An 18242-nucleotide genomic window follows, 5' to 3' on the forward strand; every position below is an offset into this window, starting at 1 on the left:
AATTTATAATCTATATAAAGTATAAACTGATATCTAGTATTTGAATCCATAATGTTGTTAGTAAATATACAACGCTGATAAAACATTAGATAAAAACAGCTGGAATAGTGAAGTAACATAATTCCCGATATTTGTTATTACATTTCAAATAATATTAATTTCATAGTTTCGACGGATTAAATAATTGAGTTGTTTAAATATATAACCTACTACAAATATAGATTTTCAATATAGATCGATATCCCATCCCCTTTACACGCATACAATTTCATCTAAATGTCGTAGCAGACAGACAGATAGGAAAGCGTTACTTTGTAATTTATTGTAATTTTATTTCTAACTAGCTGTCCCGGTGAACTTCGTTTCACTTTAAAACCTTCCCTGGACTTCTACGAATATTTTAAGGCTAAAATTAGCTCAATCCGTTCAGCCGTTTTCGAGTTTTAGCGTTACTAACACAATTGGAAATCCATTTTTATATATATAGATTTAAGTATCCACTACAATCACATTTATCGAAAGCATCATCATAAGCACAACACTAGTGGAAAATTCTAGAAGGCGGCACTCGCTTATGACGTCAGAAGCGGTCGTCTTTTTCCGACCGTGGCGCAGGGTGTGCTGACAACATTCGTTTCTAAACATGCAGGCTAGGGATGGGAATCGTCAATTCAATCACTGAAATGTTTATACTATATTTATTACTAGCTGTTGCCCGCGACTTCGTCCGCGTGGACTTCAGTTTATAGCGCGCGATGTCAACAAAATTGGTGTCAAAAGCTTTTATAAAAAAACCCTGGTACCCCTTAAATCAATACAGCTGTGCAGTGTGCACACAATAAGTACTTCATTTTTTTATATTAATCTTTATATTTTATGCCAAATTTTAAAGCTTATTTAGCCCCCCAATTACACAACTTTACCCATAAACTATTTATCATTGATAGGTTTAGCCCCAATTTCACCAACGTCTGTTAGTGTTAACAGCTTGTTAAAATGTCCTGTCTTCACTTTCATTCATATGAAAAACGAAACAGCTAACGTGATACTAATTCGAGCATTAACTTTAACAGTCGTTGGTGAAATTTGGTCTTAAGGTTACGTCACTGCCTGCACAGATAAAGTACTGAGTTATTTAATAGCGTAGAATAGATATAACAATCGAAAAAAATCGAGACTTAAATGTAAGATGATACCACCTCTTATAGAAAGACTTTTGAGCAAGCGTCAGCGCGATGTAGAAGACGCACGGCGCCATCTATTATGAATTTTTTGAACAAATTTACGACCCTTACAACCCTTTTTTCCAGTAAAAAGTAGCCTATGTCCTTTCTCAGGCTTTAGACTATCTGTATACAAAATTTCATTACAATCGGTTCAGTATTTTTGGCGTTTGGCGTGAAAGCGAGACTGACAGACAGACAGACAGACAGAGATACTTTCGCATTTATAATATTAGTATGGATTATGTGCACACTGCACAGCTGTTTTTGGGTATTTTGATTAATTAAGGGCCGCGCTACACCGGAATGGCAGCGGCGAGGCGAGCACTTTCAGCGCTGCCATTCCGGTGTAGCGCGACCCTAAGAGGGGTACCACTTACCAGGGTTTTAAAAAGTTTTTAAATTTGACACAAATTTTGTTGACACCGCGCGCTATAAACTAAAGTCCACGCGGACGAAGTCGCGGGCAACAGCTAGTTATGAATAAAAACAATAATATATAATAAAGTAAGTATGATTAGTTCTGTTACAATAATGAAGTTAAAAAATAAAACGCCATCTGTTTTCATATATTAGAATTAAAATGTTGATTGCATAGATATATTTTCTGGATGGAATATAGGCCAACACGGTACACTCGAACTCCTTAGAAATGCAGTAGTTCTATAAGATAAGATAGATTGATTATTATTATACCAAGTGATAATATTATTAAACATAATATTCTAACATATTAAAAACTATAAACAAAAACATAATAACTAATAAGTATGATTAGTTCTATGTTACAATGAAGTAAAAAATAAAACGCCATCTGTTGAATCGTATTAGAACTAAAATGTTCATTGCATCGATATATTTCTGGATTTTTTATAATATTATACATAAAATATATTTAAAATTTTTGAAATATTATTTTAATACACATCCAAGACCCAGGAACATTGAAAACTTTTTGTTCCGCCTGCGGGACTCGAACCCAGGACCTCCGGGATGAGCGCTGGCCACGCGCAATGCGAATTAATTTTCATCGATATTTTCATGGAAATAAGATATTTTCCCACATCAAAATGTAGCCCATGTCCTTTCTCAGACTCTAGAATAACTGTGTACAAAATTTCATTGCAATCGGTTCAGTAGTTTTGGCGTGAAAGCGAGACAGACAGACAGACAGACAGAGATACTTTCGCATTTATAATATTAGTATAGATAAATTAAGTAAAACAAACAAGTTTATTTGTTCAGTAACCATTGCTTTATTTGTTTTATAATAAATTAGTTAGTAAAAACAGAAATGTTTTAATTTATGTGGATTTTTGTATCAGTAAATCATTGCTTATGTCCCGTCTCTACTGTCGGATTTTTCCGACTCGGGCGTTGGACATCAATACACTTTTCTAAGAATATTTTCGGTAATTTATTTAACTTTAGACATTATTTTTAGGTCTTCTAATTAGAAGACCTAAAAATAATGTAATAAAAATTCTTAATTAAGAAAGTAAAGTGTAATCAATTGTAAATGATTACTTCGTTAACTATTTACCAAGTATAAACATTATTTTAATATAATACAGTGCTATCAAACAAAAAAGGCAGATTAACCGAGTAGTGGTACTTGTCGTAAATATCCGACCTTGGCGAAATGGGCACGAAAATATTTGTCGGATTATTCCGACCTTGGCGGCTAAAGGGTTAATGTGTCTGAGTGCGGCTGTAAGTGGGCCCCCAAACGATCAATTTTATTGTGCATTATCACGTATTGTACAATATTATTAACCGTCTAGGAAAATATTGATCGCGTCCGCCTTTCAATCTTGTTGTCAAATAAGTTGTTCAATAAAATATATTGTGTGTAATTTTGAGCAATAAAATTGATCGACATAAGCCTACCACATGACGTAGGTCCGTCAACTGCCTAGGAATCAATTTCCTCGATGGTAAGCTCTTCTGATGCTCCGAGTGTCCATGGGCGACGGAAGTTGCTTTCCATCAGGTGACCCGTTTGCTCGTTTGCCCCCTTATTTCATAAAAAATCAGTAAACGGTTTACAATACCAATTTTGATTATTTGAATAAAATTATTTTGAATGATTGTCTCTTTCAGAGAAAAGACAACAGTAGTGGTGACTAGCAGTAGCACCACGTTGGCGGAAGACCGGCCGGACGGTAGCGCCGCCAGCCGCGCCAGCGCCTTCGACCACGTCGAACGTAACACCATACTGAGCGACCCGCGAGCCGGCAGGTCAGTCAAACTATAGTTTTATCGTCTTAAGTGCCGCAATGGTCTGACAAGTAAGATGATCTGTGCGTCGTATGGGCAGTACAGTTCCACGACAGAGGTAAGATGGCAAAAGCACTCTAATTGCTAATGGACCTGTGCTGACCTGTGAGTTGTGACATTATATATATTAACTACTAGCAACCCGCCCCGGCTTCGCACGGGTATAAATATATTATAGCCTATGTCACTCATTGAAGAAATCATTAAAATCGATTCAGTATTTAATTATATTCATTACTACCCGTGCCCCGCATTGGTCGGTACCGCCGCAAAAGCAATTTTGAAATCTGTAATATTTTCGAAAATATTCATTTAAATCATATGCTGTAAAGGGCCATATAAATCGATATTAAATCGTCGTAAAGGATTATTGCCGTATTGGTTAAAATCGCTTCGAAAATTAGCCATTATTTGAAGTTAAAAGTACATGACAAAAAAATGTTATTGTGGGATATCCATAAGAGATAGACATACCATCGCGGAGTTTTCTGTAGACTTTTTTAATAAATCTCGTAGGGTTCAGCCTGCGTTTGCAATGAGGGCGGAAAAAAATGTAATTATTTACGACATCACATTAGAAACCCCCAAATTCACAGTATTTCTCCACTATCTAATGAATGTTATTATACTTATAAACCTTCCTCTTTAATCACTCTATCTACTAAAGAAAACCGCATCAAAATCCGTAGTTTAAAAGATTAAAGGGAAGAAAAATGCGTAGTTTTAAAGATTAAAGTGAACAAAGAGACATGAGGGAAAAAAACGACTTTGTTTTATAGTAGTGATTTAATTTGAATGACGCGGTTCTTTCCCATCTGAAATGAAACATGTGACTGGCCGCCTAGACGAGCAATTTGACAATTAGATTGAAGGCGCGCGATGTCCAATAAAATTGATATTGACAATAAAATTGCTCGTCTAGGCGGCCGGTAAGGAACATAGTATGTCTTCTGCCTCAATAATAATTAGTTTTCTTCTGTGACGTCAGAGTGAAGGCGCCCCGGCGACGACCACCGAGTCAGGTGCTAAGGGACGACACGCCGCAACAAATCGGACTCAGCAATGGCCACGAAGGTAATGATAATAATATGTAGAATATAATATGTGAATGCTACAAGTTAATAAGATAGATAATATAATAGAATGCAACAGCAGAATGCAACGTTAGACAGCAGATATTGTGCGATATCTGCCGTAAAACGCATGCTGCGTTGCTGTCGCAAGATACAATCCTCTAAAAGTAGCTTAAAGGCGACGCATGCTTTTAACCAGGAGGCCTACCACGAAACCGTTTGAGACTCAAACAATCGAACGAGAATGCCGCGTCCTACTCTAACAACGTCGTTTCACGTTTGTTAGAGCACGCAGGACGCAGCATTCTCGTTCAATTGTTTGAGTCTCAAAACGGTTTCGTGGTACGGGTCCTGAACGTGTGCCCAAAGTCAGTATATACCTTTCCAGTCCCGACCGAAAAGCCGCCAGAAAGCGAGGAGATTAAGCCGCGAGCGCGAGAATGGGAGAAGCACCGCGCACCGTGGATGGAAGAGCTCAAACTCAACCAGGCCAAGAAGACCTCCGACCCGCGGCCAAGACCACCCTCGCATTCCGGCAGCACTGACAGGTACGGATAGAGCAGTCATACTCAAAGTGTGAGAAGAGCTCCGCGAGAATACTTAGTACGAGTAACTTTTCCTTTGCTGCAAAAGGGTTCCGACGCCAAAAAAGTTTGAGAGCCGCTTGGATAGAGAATAGTATAGGCGACGCACTGCAAAACTAACTATAGGTCTTCTTAGTGGGTAGAGGAGTATGCAGAGCGGAGCGGGCGGGTGCGCAGGGAATAGGGATACGATTGGTAGATCATTGATCAAACGTTATTGATTGATCGGGATCACGTGACACGTTACTGGCAGATAATGTACAGATGCGCCGATAGCACCGTTCAGTTTCGCCGAGCGGTTTTAATAGACGTGTACACCTCGTTTCGCACCTACGGGTCCAGGGCCTCTGACATTTTTTACGTAAGGCTTTTCTTTACAACGTTAATTTTTATTTCCAGATTATTGGAGTGTGGTTTAGACGAGAAGAAATCAAGTCACTCAATGGAAATGTCAAAAAGCACATCATCTATCAGCAACAGGATATCTGTCATAGAGAACTTGGAGTTGAATTTAGACGTGAGCCTGATATTTTTGTAACTTGATAACTAAGATATAATAATATTATAACATAGATTTATATTCTTTATTGCTCATATTTTAGAACTTACAAACTATATTTTAACTTGTTCAGATCTTCTATAAGCATGCTAATAATAATTCTGATTTGATATTGGCCGCTTTGGTCGTCGATCGTCGTTGTATACAACTGATACTAATAATATGTTGTATTTTGTTATGCTTAAATTATTATTCATAATTATTTATTATTGTTTCAGTCTAAATCGCGACATTCGAGTGAGTCGAAGAAAGACTCGTTGCCGCCTGAACTGCCGGCGACGAAACCACCTACTGTACAATCTCCCACCGCAGCAGGTAAATATTTTAATTTTTAAACGAAGAATCTTAAATCTCAATTTGATGTGGAAAAAGAATTGTTAACTGAAAATTTGGGTTATTTCAAGTCCAGCCACAACACTAACATTGCAGTTGTTTTGACACAAGTACACAACCTGGTCAATTTACGTAGACCTTCGGCCATCTGCCTATGAAGTAAATTCTCGGATGGTGTATGCTCATGTACCATCGAAGAAATTGATTCATAGGCTGTTGACGGACCTACGTCATTTGGTCGAATTATGTCAATTCAATGTTAATCGTGATCTGGCTGGATTTGACACAACGCGACCAAATTACATAGGTCCGCCATCTGCCTATGGATTTACTTCTCTGACACTCTCTTACATAATCGTTTTGATTGTACAGGTCGTACAATAATGACGATCTTAGACGACGTGAAGAAGCCGCCCGCGCCGGCGCCGCCCGTGTCCAAGGAGCCGACACCGGAAAAATCGCCCAACGCGAAAGTCGAGAGAGTTGTAGCCACATCCGAGAAACTGTCCGAAGTCAACGCGATCAGCAAGTTCTCGTCTAGCGTGGTAGAGAAAACGAGCACTTTAGAGAGACTAGACAAAGACAAGTCGACGGAGAAAGCGACCAGCTCGGAGAAAATGAGTACGCTCGAGAGGCGGGCGCTCAACAAAGTCGACAAATCTGACTCCGCCGAGGCGATGATTGCTCAACTCAATACGAGGGTATGTATTTTTTAAGTGAGAGCCCAAAAGTAGAAAAACCATTTTATGCCAGTTACATACTGGCATAAAATGGTTTTTATGCATGTTGGTAAGAAATGTGGACATGCTGATTTCCTACCATGATAAGTGAGTTGGTCATTGTAATTTACATATTTTTTGTTTTCAGATATTAAATTTAGAGAAGCTAATAGAAGTACAAAATGCAAAGTTCGCTGTTGCCATTGAAGAACTGAACATACGGCTTAAATTAGAGACTTCAAAACGGATGGAGTTGCAGTTTGAAATAGAAAAATTGGCCCACTGTGTCACTCAGGTTTGAATCAAGTGCATTTAAATTAAAATAGGAATTTGAGAATGAGTGAACCCGTAAATTATGAATTAATTTAGGTACAGAAAAATAAGATGTGATTAATTTTAAAAATATTGTTTTTTAAAGCATATTTTTATTGTGATAAGATTAGACGATGAAACTTTTAAGGTAACTCGATAAAAGGATGAATCGCAAATACCTGTTTGTGGTTACATACAAAAACATTTTTATCATTGAATAATTGCATTTCATTAGAATCATTCAGTAAACATTGACTATATTGATATTAGATTGTATGTCAAATTCGTTTTTTACAATATTGTATTGTATGTAAATGTTAAGTAAAAATGAAGTGAATTCATACGATTTTTATTTTTACTACTTTTGAATGAGCTAAGAGGAGGCATTATTAGAACTAACTCACTCGAAATTAGTAAGACATAGTTTAAAGTTTTCTATTTACTAGCATTTTATTTAACAATATCTATTGTGTAGTCAATTTATAAGACACTGTAGTGTACTTAATGAAGGCTTTAATTTGTACAAATGGCCTTTTCACAACAAATTCGAGACCTAATGTTATGATAATCATAGTATTAAAGTCTCGTCGAATTGCTATTATGATGGCGGGATGTGCTATCACTCACAGATAAGCAGCTTTGATATAACGAAAACGAATACATCGCTTTGATTAGGCCGCCGCGCTGTCACAACTGCAACATTAGAATATTTTTACGCATCTAAGTACAGGCACAGTCCGAAGCGGTCCGAAGCGAACGGCTAGCGGTTCTTATATTGTATAGAATATACGACACGTACTTAGAACAGTAAAGAAATTGTTCAAGAGAGAGAAGTCAATTGTACATAAGCTTCAGATGTTACAAAATTTGTGCCATTTTATACTGCCCATAACTTGTATGCATGATACAATGATTTAGCGGTGATCGTTTAGTGATTGTCACATTCCATGTAAACTATTATGTACAGCCTGTGTATATAATATGTCCTATGTATCCGATTATGTTTACCAAAGCTTTCTTCAACGAACGTGAAAAGTATAATGTAATCCAGAGCCATATTTAATTCTTAGTTAATATATTTTTGTAAATGTACAGATATATTGTAGCTATTAATTAACCCTTGAATTGTACCTTTGCAACTAACATATCTTTTTGTTATAAAAATATACACCGGTATTGAAACAGAAATAAAATGACATGCATTATAGTGGTTGTGTTTTACCATCCAATGTGAAAGCACTTACGAGACAAGATAATTGTAATATTTAAGATGACATTATGACCATAGAATATTAGCAGTAGATAGAGGATCTTAAGATTTTGTATTATCAGTGCATCATTGTATAATGTATAGTGTTAACTTAAACTTTGTAAAAGCTAACCAAGCTAGCATATTTTTAGGTAGCCTTAAATGAGCTTGACTTGTAAACGGTACTCATAATTTAATTTCTTGCTGCTTATTATTTTTAGTACAAATTCGACTTGCTTTCTAATATCTTTCAGCACATTATTAAAATTGGCATTATTGTCATAATGGTTGGGTCATAAGAAACTCATTTGAAAGACCATGCTCGATAAGATGTAAAATAAATATCGGTACAGAATTTAAAAAATGTATCTATCGCAGACATCTGATTTAATCTGCGATTTGATTGAATGACTAGCGCATTCATTGAATGACACTATTCAATTGAGTGACTAAAGGACAACTCGTCAAGACGTTGACTATGACGTTTAACGTCTTGACTAAAAGTCATAATATACTGAAGTTAAATGGCATGATAATATAATTTGTTTAAGTAGCCGTTGACGGGATAGTAATAGGTAAATCCACGATGTCATAATAATTATAATTTATTAATATTACTAAATTATAGAACTTTAAACACAAAATATTATTATAACAACTTATACTACTGTGTATTTATATATTACTGTAATAATGACCACTGTAAAAAAATGTAACTTTAGTTTTATGTGCTCATATAAGTGACTGCATGTCTTCTGAGAATAAATTCTTTAAACCTAAACCTAAAGTAAATTTAATGGACAAACAACAAAACAAAAATTTCGAAAATCGGTTCACAAACGGCGGAGTAATCGTTGAACATACAATATATATATATATATATATATATATATATATATATATATATATATATATATATATATATATATCCACAGCCGAACATAATATGACTCCTCGTTTTTTGGAAGTCGGTTAAAAATATATTGCATACTCGCACAGTGCTATCAGCTGTGCGAGTTATTTGACGTCATACTTGTTTTAGTGACTACTAGCGCCGCAGTGGGAAAAAAATCAAAAACGTTCAATTATCTCACTGATTTTATGTTCGCTATCTTCAAATCGCTATGTTACAAATCGCTAACTAGTTGGACGTGAGACAATCGTTCATTCGACATTCGGGCGAGTCATTCAATCGAATCGCAGATTATACCAGATGACTGCGACATATCCACTAAGTTGAACTATCCAAGAAATCGAATCATAGAATCATTATAGATGACGGATCTACGTTATGTGGGCGCATAATGTCAACTTGACACACAACTTAAACATTGACTTGACAAGTCAATGTTAGTTGTGTCAGCTGGCTGGGCTTGACATGATCCGACCTAATAAGAGCCTGTCCACATCTCCACGTCTCGACGTCGTCAACGTGGAACGGTGCTTTCACGTGGCACGGTACGTTGACGTGACGTGTAAATTTACGTCAACGTAAAAATCACATCACGATATAGCAACATTGTACGGATTTGTACATTGCACTGCCTGTAAAATTGCTACATTCTTCATTACTGATCTAGATGGATCACAAATTATACGTATTCTGCTTTTGCTATTGTTAAAAGCGGAGAAAGAGAAGAAAAAAGACGTGCGTTTTAATGTTACATTGACATAAATACGTCATGTCAACGTACCGTGCCACATTACCGCACCGTTCCACGTTGACGACGTCGTGACGTGGAGATGTGGACAGGCCTTAAGGCTGCGTTTCCACTGAAGCGGAATGAAGCGGAGCTTAGCGGTGCCCGAATTGACCAATCGTGCTATTCCAGCGGAATGACAGCAAAGATTTCGAGCATGGTGATTGGTCAATTCGGCACCGCTAAGCTCCGCTCCGTTTCAGTGGAAACGCAGCCTTAGGCAGTTCCGCCAACTGCCTATGAATCAATTTCTCTGATAGTACAAGATAAAATTTAACGATTGTGTAGGTGAATATCAAAACCCGGCAAGTCACACCCATACTCGAAACTGAACTCTTGTCGATTTTATTGAATTTTGTGAGAAAAATGGAACAACACAGTATATACAAATTAGTGTGGTGAATCATGAAAGAGCAAATAAGATGTCTGTGTCAAAAGTTAAAAAGAAAAATGCCGAGAATAAAGTTTGAAAAAACATATTTCTCTCATTTGCCAAGTTTCGGTTATGGTGAACATACCGGGATTTGATATTTGCCTACACGATTATGTTGTATAAAAAGGCATTTTAATTTTATGGCTCCAATTAATTTATAATTTTATATGATTAAAATTACTTATTTTTTAATTTTGGTGAATTGGAAAAAATTATTTACACACAATGTTTCACAAGTTATATTGGTGATAGTAATTGGCATTAAAATTGGCGCATGTATCTTATACGCTATAAAATTAGCCAATGCTCTTTTTCTATTACATTAATTTGTATAAGCAGCACAATTTACATTTTTATTAGTAATATTATTAGTTTACAATTATATTATTACAGCTAAGTAAAGAAATATAATTGGACATTATTATATTGTGATATATGCCTTTATAATGCTAATTGTGTTGCTATAGAATTAAGATCCATTGGGCTTAATGAATAAACAAAAAATAAGATAGGACTGACTAATCCATACTTGTCAAAATATGGCTATTGTATATTGTATAATCCAAAGACAGCTGATTAGTAAGTCCTGTTTTATTATTATGTTACTAATAAAGCAGCATAGATATTATAAATGAAGTGTGAAACGCAACAAATGTTCTTTAAACATGCCTAAAAGAAATTACAAAGTTGTGAGGTTCTTTACAGCCCCCTAATTTTATTGTGCTTGAAAATATATTATTATACGCAAATGTAAATAACTAAAAATCATCGTCAGGTATATATTTGGTGCATGGCCTAAGGTTTATATAATAAATCGGTTAAAGTATATGTATACTTTATAGGACGATTCTAGTACTTACTTAATTTATTTTTGCATAGTTTATACTTTGTGCTGTCCAATTAATACATTCCTAAAAGTTCAGTATATCCTCTCTTATAAATGATAAAATAAATTTATATCAAGGTCCCATGCTTTTATTTACCAACTTTATAAAATAAGTTTTATGTCAAGGTAGTTTAAATAACAATAGTTGGGGAAGGGAAGAGGGGGGGCAAGCTCGAGCGTGTCAGATTAAGCTTACACATGCTTACTTCCGACATGTATCTAGTTATCATGGTATAGAAATCAGATTCCTCACGTGGTGGGTAAAAAAATATATTTTTTTTTATATTGAAATGTCATCGGATTTGTCAGATTAAGCTACACAAATAGCACCCACCCCTCCCCTACTATAAGGTATGTACTTGCATAATGGACCTATCCCATCAAAAGACAAAATTATTTAGTTACAAATTTACAATTAATAATAATTTAAATTACAATTAATTAAAAAAAATTACACATTTACACTAATTCCAAACAAACATGAATGTTTTCATCCACCATACCCTATTGAGTCCATAAAACTAAAATTTCCACCAAAGGACAAGTCTGAGGATAAAGATTCTTTTAAATATTGGTAAAAATTTAAGAGAAATATACCCTTAACCGATTCAATGTGGCGCAAATTTTTTAAAACTTTCAGTAGTGGCGGCGTACAATTTCCTCGTGAAACGTTAGCCGTGTCATACGCCATAGAAGTGGATGACACGGCTACCGTGTCACCCGCCATGTTCAAAAAGGTTTATTGTATTTTGTTTATTCAGATGTTGCAAACCTGCTGTAGGTTTCAAAGAAAGAACTTTTAACCGCAGGGAAATGTTTTATTCCTATGGATAAGGTCTAAGGAAGTTTGCGGAAACAGCTAGTTAGAAATATTTTCGAAAGACACAACTTAGATTAAGACAGAAATCGTTAGTGGATTAGTGATACTTTGATGTCAACGCAAGTATTTTTCTACATTATCGTTTAAAAAAAATCGCAAGAAATTGCAAGTCTACAATAATATAGAAAATATGGCCTCCCAATTCTTTATTCTTTTCTTAAAAGTTTACAACTAAAAAGACCGGCCGCACATTATCTGAATTTCTGATCAGAAAAATTCGGACGCTCATACATTTTGACACGTCAGTATTCTGATAGTATGCGGGGTCCACAACAAAATGTATGAACAGAGTGCGTTCTGGCGGGCGTCCGAATTTTTCTAATCAGAAATTTCGGATAATGTACGGCCGGGCTAAAAAGGGGGACAGCCCCTAGTTTTTCTTCAATTCACAGAATATTCAGAAACGAAGCCTATAAGCTTGTTTTACATGGAAAATTAAGATGGTTTTGTTCAGAGTACAACCTTCTAAAGTGTAATTTGAGGGAGATACAATCGTTTTTTTAATGACACGGCTCACGTGTCATACGCCACACGTTAAAAACATGTATGACACGGCTGCCGTGTCATTCGGACTGAATCGATTAATAGACATTAGCCACACTTAATTTTAGACTGTAGTTATGTAAGTGAGCAAGACTTAAGGTCTAACTTTAAGGCTGCGTCCCCATCAGACACGGCGCGGCGCCGGCACCGTGTTACGGCACGACGCCGCCACCGTGACCGCCACTCTCGTTCGAGCGCAAATATCGACTTAATAGGGACGCACCGTACGCGGCACCGTGACACGGTGCGGCGCCGTACCGTATCAAGGTGGCGGCGTCGTGCCGTAACACGGTGCCGGCGCCGCGCCGTGTCTGATGGGGACGCAGCCTAAGGGCGTTCGCGGGCGCCCACGCTCTACAAATATATACTAGTAATCTGTGGCCCACGCCGTGCGCTCGCCATAGTAATCGTGTGACGGCAGACCCGCTCAACGCAGCGCTTTTTTTTCCCAAAGGGTCTAAGCTACTGGTCTATTTAAACCATGGTAGTTTAATCGTGGCTATAACTAGTCTGTTGCTAGTTCCGTTAGTCGGTTCCGCTTAGTGTGCGTTGCAGTAGGGAGTTTCATACAAACAATATTGAATCCCTTGTCGATTATGCCAATCCCTTTCCGAGTTGATATGTGTGCTGTGACCTTTAGCATAATATTATTATACATAGTGTAAAGTACTACAGTACTATAATATAGTACTATAGAATATCCCACAACCAAGCACTTTTGTGGTACACTTTACGGAAAAACTATCACGCCTATTGATTAATTATTCAGCTTTAACAGAGTACCTAATTTTTATTTATATGTAGATGTGATTATCATCAGTTAGTCAAGGTTTGGTTACTAATTGAAATATAAAAAAAACTGCTCTAAAGTTAAAGAAAAACGAGCCCTCACAAAGCTCCGCTTTTAGCTAGTAGGTAATATTGTGTAGAGACACATCAAAAAACTGGTTTTTAATTTTATATGTATGGCACAACAAAATAGAAGTATTTTATTTTTCTTTTTTTTAATACAGCTCAAATTACTACCAATTATTTAATTGAAAATTTATCACTAAGCGTGTTTGGTGTTTGCACATGCGCCACAGCGGCAGCGGCACCGCCACCGCGGCGGCGCCGCCGCTGCATACTCATCCTTGTATTTCTATGGGCCCTTTTCACACGGCGGTGCCGCAGTTTTCAACAAACATACGAGACTAGTCAGTCAGACCCGCAATCGCCTCCGCGGCGGCGGCGCCGCAGAGGCGAAAAACGCTGCCGCTGCGGCGCCGTGTGTAAACACGCTAGGTCCTATTATTATATTGTTTTAAGTCCCCGAGACGGTCAAAAGGTTTGACTTAAACATGTAAATTTTGGTTTGCCAAAGCTGTGTTTAAATAAATAAATATTGTCATGTCAGGCATTTATATAAAAATTAATAAACCTATTTTTTTATAACTAAAGTAGCAATTAATGCATTCATTGCAGATGACACATCAGCCGTGCCATCCATATCCATACTAATATATTATAAATGCTAAAGTCTGTCTGTATGTCCGTCCTTCTGTCTGTCTATCTATCTCTGTTACCTATAAACGAGTTTTGGCGCAACGAAGTTGTAGGCGTCATCTTGTATTTTATAAAATGATTGTATCTCTCTCAAATTGCACATTAGAAGGTTCTACTCTGAACAAAACCATCTTAATTTTCCACGTAAAACAAGCCTATAGGCTTCGTTTCTGAGTAATCTGTGACTTTCTATGGCGTATGACACGGCTAACGTGTCACGAGAAAATTGTATGCTGCCACGATTAAAAGTTTTAAAAAATGTGTGCCACAATGAATCAGTTAACAGATATTTTTTAAAAACTGCTATCAAATTCGTCCAGTTGTTTTCCGAGCAATTTCTTCATTTTTTCAGGCACAGGAACACCAGAATGTGCTGGCTTTGGCCGTCTCTTCCATGTTGCCTTTTTAGCACTTTTTGTAGCTGTTCCAGGTAATACAGGTTTATTTTCTTTCGCCTTTGGTGTAAAAACTTTAGGAACAGTGTTAGTTCTTACTCGAGTTTCCACTTTTGGTTCTGCTGTAAAAAAACAGAATAATAGTTTATAAATGAGTTCAGTAATACATAGTAGCCTTATCATGACGAGGCATTGAATGTGATACAAATTATGACATTGTATAATATGGAATTTCGTGCTATGTGTAGTTTGTGTAAGGGAGTTACCACCAATATAAGTAAAAAGTTAAGACAAACAACAAATTGCGTCCGGTCAAACTACGTCTAAGAACGAGGGATTACACTAACGAAACTACGCCTTACTTCGCGACTACGCCATTCTTTGTAGGAGTAAAATCGCGGTATGGACTATGGTTTACTCATAGAAGTACATGTTACCTTTTTGAAGCATCTTTTCGGTGTTCTTTTTAATAGGTATCGTTTTCTTAATAGTCGCTGGAGACGCTTTCACTCGTGTGTTTTTTACAATAGAACGTTGTATCTTTGGGGTAGCTTTCGAAGTCTCTCTAGGAGCCATAATAATAACATAAAGATACACTTAACCAGCCTGTTTTAGTTATTTCAGTTATAATAAAGTACCGAGAGATTCTTATTTTTAAGAAATTAAATTTTATTTTAAACTTCAAATACAATTCGTAAATAACGATATCAACCATAGATATATATATTTTTTTAATTTGGCAAACGGGCGAGGCATGCTCTCCGACACTGACCTCCATTATATAGTGCGTCAAGAAAGTCATGACAGGCGGGAAAATTTTCTAATTGTAATCACGCTTAAAAGGTGTATTTTTTATTTGTATTTTCACAGAGAACGCTTATTACATTTTAAATATTGTCACTTTGCCCATTTTTATGTCGAATTAATAAAGTTCTCTTATTTTTTATTTCATTTAAAAAGTTTCCCGCCTGTCATGAATTTCTTGACAGACTATACAAGTACGCTGGACTGATGATACCCTTTGACAGCATTTTTTTTGTGCCTATTTGAAGCGGAATTAGCTCCCCCATTATTAGGGTGAGGAACTAAATTTGACGTAAAAATGACGTTTGAAAGTCGTCATTATGTCGCCATATTGGCGCTGATAGCAGTAGTGGGAGTATTTGGAACTAATACTAGTGATGTACAACTGTCTTTTCTATTATCGATGAAATGTTTCCAGATTCAGATAATGTCGACCATTAGGACAAAAATATTAAATTGAATAATACAAATGCTACATATTTGTATTAAAGATTACAGACTTCCTCTTCGTTATTTAGATAGGCGTAATAAATTAACAACGATTTCATACGTAGATAACGTGAAGTAGCAGTACCTATCTATAATTCATTTATTTTTACCAGTTAGCACTACGAAAAATTGAAAACAAAACTGAAGATAAGCTTCTAACGAAAACTTTGTTGTATTGTATTTTCTAATTTCATTTCTAATATTATGAAAGTAGTGCTACAGTGTATCGTATTAAAGTTGAACAAAGCTGAATAAGTGTTCTGTGTGATAAGACCCTAACTAATCTCATCATATAATATTATAAAGCGGAAGAGTTTGTTTGTTTGAACGCTCTAACCTCAAGAACTGCTGGTCCAATTTGAACAATTATTTCAGTGTTAGACAGCCCATTTTATATATTTTATCACGCTGAGACTAATAGGAGCTAAGAAATAGAGGAAAATGTGGAAAAAGTGGGGGAATGTATAACGTGAAGTATTATATAGGCTATTTTTTGTGGACCAATTTGTCTGTGTAATTAGATATTTACGTGGGAGAATCCGCGCGGAAAGTCTAGTAATAATATAAAAGTTCCCTATTTATTTATAGATCTAGCAAGCCAATTTTTATCGATTTACTTTATCTCATTTGATTTTCGCCATTTTGGCGCTGATTGCAGAAGTGCGAGGGAAATTATCTAATTGGATAACGCGATCCGTAAATAAATATGGAACGTTTGAATACATTTTTATTGGGGTGGAGTAGGTAAGGTATTTATAAATAATAAAAATATATGTGCGATACTTTAAAATTATATTTTATTAGTTACCGTTACACAGTTACAGTCTGTCAAGAAAGAGTAGACGCTGAAATTCCAAACATAATCACGATCAAATGGTAGTTTTGCGCCTTGTATTTTACGGAGAACACTTCAAATAGTAACGGCAAGCGGTAGTAGCAATTTTTGGACGCCAACCAGGCTTTTCAATTTTTTTCAACCATAATTCCAGTCTTACTTCGTCAGACGGAAACCTGTCAATTATTTTAAGAGCATAATATGTATTTGATAATAAAAATCGGTTATTGGAGATTTCAATAAGTACAATTATTATAGATATCGATAAGTTTTATCGACAGAAAACTCCAGCAATATTGAATTTTATTGTTTATCAAAAATCGGTAAAACAAAGGTAAATATGTGGTGAATACGGTATAATAAGATTAGTGCCACATTTTTAAGTGCCTATATTATCAATAAAAGCTTAATATCGTAGAAATGAGCTGTTAAAATCACTTACTTGTGAAATGTAACCCCAGATTACATTTCACAAGTAAGTGATTTTAACAGCTTTTCGTAGCGGACGCAAACTGCATGCAAATATCTATCGACCAAAACACAATCGTACTGGCTATATATCGTTCCCCATCCACAAAAGATATTGTTCCATTTCTCAACTCCTTGACTGACACCTTAACGAAAATTGATCGCTCTAAAAATGTAGTCATTATTGGTGATCTAAACATTAACATAGCAGAGAACTCCCAAGACCCAAATAAAATGCAATATTTAACGTTGCTAGCTTCCTTTGGACTACTCCCCGCTCATACCTTGCCAACCAGACTCACCAGCTGCCTGGATCATATAATTATTAAAACTAAGCTTCCGGCCAAAGCACTCGTCGCTCATTCCACGATTACCGATCACGAAACCATCACACTCTTCCTTTCAAACCAAACTTCGAAACCAGCTACTAGAAAAACCATCACCCGAATAAATTACGAAAATATATCCACTGAAATATCTAACGCTGACTTCTCTCCAATATATCTCATGGAAGATCCCAACCCGGTAACAGAGTTTTTAGTTGCTTTCATTAAAAAAATCATAGACACCAACACCAAATTGACTTATCTTTCCAACCGTAAAAAGCTACTGAAACCATGGGTTACTCCCAGACTTCTCCGCTGCCTATACTCGGCGCGGCGAACCTTGATCCCTATGACACTGACAGTTAATAACATTGTAGTGGCGTCACCATTAAATTAGGATCATATTGGAGGCGTCTAAAAATAACATTTATAAATTTTACGTAAGTGTATGCTATAACAATGATATTCCGTTAGAATTTTTAACAATTCTTAACATTTACAAGAAATTATCTCAATCTGAATTTACGTTTATGTCTTGCAAAACTTACGTCGTGTCACGTGTGACATTTAACGATTATGTAAGTTTTGCAGGACGTACACGTAAAT

At 36.2% G+C, this 18242-nt stretch overlaps 2 protein-coding genes across 3 annotated transcripts in view; one reads left to right on the forward strand and one right to left on the reverse strand.

The window, feature by feature from the left end:
• The window catches only part of LOC121727493 (SH3 domain-containing kinase-binding protein 1-like), a 34764-nt gene extending 17840 nt beyond the window's left edge, over positions 1 to 16924 (forward strand). The window contains exons 9-16 of one of the 2 annotated variants that reach the window (XR_006035683.1): positions 3327 to 3464; positions 4492 to 4577; positions 4965 to 5124; positions 5560 to 5677; positions 5938 to 6034; positions 6425 to 6753; positions 6920 to 8619; positions 16912 to 16924. Coding sequence is in view for 1 of the 2 variants with exons in the window: in XM_042115377.1 (XP_041971311.1) it covers positions 3327 to 3464; positions 4492 to 4577; positions 4965 to 5124; positions 5560 to 5677; positions 5938 to 6034; positions 6425 to 6753; positions 6920 to 7072 (1081 nt within the window). In the remaining variant the exon portion in view is untranslated. Of the gene's footprint in view, positions 1 to 3326; positions 3465 to 4491; positions 4578 to 4964; positions 5125 to 5559; positions 5678 to 5937; positions 6035 to 6424; positions 6754 to 6919; positions 8970 to 16911 lie in introns of those variants that run through there. The other variant, XM_042115377.1, reaches the window with a different exon arrangement.
• Positions 14416 to 15412, reverse strand: LOC121727517. The gene is made up of 2 exons (XM_042115412.1): positions 15152 to 15412; positions 14416 to 14836 (listed from the first exon to the last, which is right to left on the reverse strand). The coding sequence occupies exons 1-2, from the start codon at positions 15288 to 15290 to the stop codon at positions 14613 to 14615; spliced, it is 363 nt and encodes a 120-aa protein (XP_041971346.1). The 5' UTR covers positions 15291 to 15412; the 3' UTR covers positions 14416 to 14612.
• Positions 16925 to 18242: the final 1318 nt, after the last annotated feature.

The sequence above is a fragment of the Aricia agestis genome, chromosome 5 (genome assembly GCF_905147365.1).
Source record: "Aricia agestis chromosome 5, ilAriAges1.1, whole genome shotgun sequence".
In the NCBI taxonomy this organism is placed as follows: Eukaryota; Metazoa; Arthropoda; class Insecta; order Lepidoptera; family Lycaenidae; genus Aricia; species Aricia agestis.